The 3,203-nt window shown below is 36.9% G+C and overlaps 1 protein-coding gene across 1 annotated transcript; it reads right to left on the bottom strand.

Annotated features, from left to right (window-relative positions):
* Positions 1-409: 409 nt before the first annotated feature.
* Positions 410-1,854, bottom strand: LOC121237960 (late embryogenesis abundant protein D-29-like). Its single transcript, XM_041134898.1, has 2 exons — positions 1,275-1,854; positions 410-962 (listed from the first exon to the last, which is right to left on the bottom strand). The coding sequence occupies exons 1-2, from the start codon at positions 1,603-1,605 to the stop codon at positions 610-612; spliced, it is 684 nt and encodes a 227-aa protein (XP_040990832.1). The 5' UTR covers positions 1,606-1,854; the 3' UTR covers positions 410-609.
* Between the last annotated feature and the right edge of the window lie 1,349 nt (positions 1,855-3,203).

The following is a 3,203-nucleotide window of genomic DNA, read 5'->3' on the forward strand; positions in this document are numbered from 1 at the left end:
GTTTTCATGGTTTTTTTGGTATTGCTCACTGAAGATGCATTTTCAACAATGTATGAAATCCTTGAATCCGCAAGAAATTTTTCCACGCCTTTCGTTTATAGATTTTGAACTTCAAATCCTTCTCTTTGGAAGTGTGACATTGCGAGACACCATAGCTTGCGGATTCAAGCTTGCAGATTCAAGATGCGAGAAGAGGAAGCATAAGAAAGCTACGGTTTTGCATGACAGAAATAGGAAAGGAATAAGTCTCGGCCAAAACACGAATATTTTTTTTTTCCTTTTTTCAGTACTGTCGACTGTCGTAAGTTGTGTTGTGTGGGAGATCGTATGAAAATTATTTTAATGTTCAATTGGTATGTAATAATGGATATTTTAAACATGTAGAGTAAAAGAATAACAGCAAAATTAATGAGTCGGCTACGTGGCAAAATATTATTGAGAGAAAGACCGGTGAGAAGATATTCTCACAACAGAAATACACCAAACACAACCACGAATTACATCCTCAGAAACTCATATACAACAATCTGCAGAACTTGATCAGCAATAGAAGATCAAACGTAAATCTGCGTGCCGTATATATATAATATATCTTGCACGTGGATCAGCTCAGAGTTCCTCAGCACGGCCTCGACCGGCTATATTGTCTTTAATTTCATGCGCCCTCTGCTTGTCTGTCTCTAAGGTTTCATGCGCCTCTTCTTTTGCTTCTTCTGCCTTCGGGGATGTTCTTTCCTTTGCTTCATTGGCCCTTTCCTTTGCCTCATTTCTTGTTTCGCTGTCTTTCTCGGTCGCTGCATTCTTTATTTTACTAGCCTTCTCCTTTGCTGCGTTTGCCTCTTCACTGGCCTTCTCCTTCGCTGGATTTGTTATGTGACCAGCCTTCTCTGTAGCAGCATTTTTAGCATCCCCGACCTTCTCTGTTGTCCCATCTTTTACATCTCTCACCTTACCTGCAGCTCCTGCATGCCAATCGATCCAAAACACAACAATTAATAAATCCATAATCCAACCTCTTTTGATGCTAAGGAAGCCCTGATTATCCTAGGAAGTAGGATCGTTCACAACTTAGGCAATTCTTAACCCATGAACCTTATATCTAAATAGAAAACAAAACCACCTAGTCCATTTGGCCACAATTAGTGGCAATTGTTTATGACAAACATTCTTATGGCAACTCATCAGTTTGTCCTTCCATAGTTAAAACAGTAAGTCAATTTTTTTCTATGGAATTACGATTGAGGTCGTTTGGCGGGGAGAGAGTTTAGACAAACCAGAAGCCGCCTCCTCGAACTTGTCTTTGGTCTTCTTTGCAGCGTCAGACGCCATATCAGAAGCCTTCTTCGCAGTTTCCATGGATTCCTCTTGCTTCAAACCAATTTTCTCCTTAGCCCACTCGGCCCACGACTCCGAAGCTTCTCTGGTCTCTTGCGCCGTCTCTGCCTCTTTATCCTGCTCATGTTTCGCCTTGTTCTTTGCTTCCTCAGAGTCACGACCTTCCTGATCACTTGCTGAGTGAACAGAGCCCCCCGCAAAGGAGATTTCTAGCACCACCAGCATCACCACCACCATAACAAATAGCCGAAGAAGTAGCTTGGAAGCCATTATAATGGATTATTATCAAAGAAACTCACCTCCCTTTAACGTACTCTAATCTACAGGCGAAGATGGGAGGAATAGAGACAGTGATACGAAGTGTCAAAGCTAGGGAACCAGGTTTGCAGTGTAAACCGACTGGAATGATGATATATGTAGACAAGGATGAGAATGAAGTGCAAAGTTGCGGAGACTGGGAATATAAAGGAAGAGGACGATGATCTTGGCAAAGACATGACGAGTCAGGCAACGTGGCAAAGCTTGGAATGTGAGGTACCCATGTGTCAGGTTTTGGCTACCCAGATGTCATGTTAAGTACCAAAAACAGTTCGTGTCATTGTTTCAATGGGACAACATGCACGGAGGAGTGCATTCGATCCAGTTCGGACAAATTGGGACAGTCCAAAACTCGACAATTATAATATCACACCGACTTATTTCCTACCAGATAGAGATCGACTACAGTGCCAGACTTTGCAGCAACACAAGAAAAATAGATATTTACGCAGAAGAATTATTTGTGATGAAAATAAATTTATTTTAATAAAAAATAATTATTTTGTCAAAAATAAATAGTGATAAATAAACAATTTTCTTAATAATTTTCCAAGCTGTCAGGATGCTTATCATGGCATTGTGGAAATCCATTGATTTATATTGCGTCTTTCTATTTTCTACAATCCCACCAATAGGTATCACGATCGACCCATTGATTTATATTGAACCCAAGAATCCATTAATTATATATCATCATGTGTATGAAATCGTGGAAACCCATGAACTCAATCCATCCACCAATTATATCTTTTAGAAAAATAATTTATCCACAAATTAAGATATTTCATAAAATTAAATTCACAAATTAAAGTGATTTCATTATATTATTTGATAAATTGTGAAGCTATATTTATTGAAAAGTAAATCTAACATATTTAATAAAGTCATGTCAATATATGAGTTTACTTTAGCTACAAAAATATTACACAAAAATAAATCTATAAATTGATGTGGCTTGATACAACGTGTTAGATTGTAAAGTTATTTTTATTGTAAAGAATATCTAACGGATCATATAAAGTTATATCAGTTTATAAATTTACTTTCGTATAATTTTTTATATCTGTAGCAGTTCTGTTTATTAAATCTTTCTATAGCTCATGTAGCACTTGTCTACTTGTTGAAATGGCAAATGCTTAATTAATTGCTTGGTATCACCAAAATTTCAACTATTTAATTTAAAATCAACAGCTGCATTAGATTATATAGAATAGTTTCAAATCCTGGTAAATAATCATATGATCCATCAAAGACTCCAACTTGCTGACATATGATGACAATTAGTCTTTGATAGTATCGTTTGAGATATGTACCTGATCTCGAAGGCCATTGAGATTATGATGGTTGCAACTTGCATAAGCTGGAGATATATTTTATTTTTTATTGAAATTTTGGATCATTGAAAGTTGGCGATCACATTGGAAAGTTGCCATCTTAATCCTTAGAGAATACACACACCCCTATATATATCGAATCGTAGCCCAAACTCCTTAATCATGTATTGGGTTTTTAAATCAATAATAATAAAATAATTATGTGCAAATTCTGCA

Source organism: Juglans microcarpa x Juglans regia, chromosome 1D (genome assembly GCF_004785595.1).
Source record: "Juglans microcarpa x Juglans regia isolate MS1-56 chromosome 1D, Jm3101_v1.0, whole genome shotgun sequence".
Taxonomy (NCBI): domain Eukaryota; kingdom Viridiplantae; phylum Streptophyta; class Magnoliopsida; order Fagales; family Juglandaceae; genus Juglans; species Juglans microcarpa x Juglans regia.

Coding starts and splice junctions, on each gene's coding strand:
- LOC121237960 (XM_041134898.1), bottom strand. CDS start 1,605: ATGGCTTCCAAGCTACTTCTTCGGCTATTTGTTATGGTGGTGGTGATG. Junction 963..1,274: donor GTTCGAGGAGGCGGCTTCTG/GTTTGTCTAAAC, acceptor ATTGGCATGCAG/GAGCTGCAGGTAAGGTGAGA.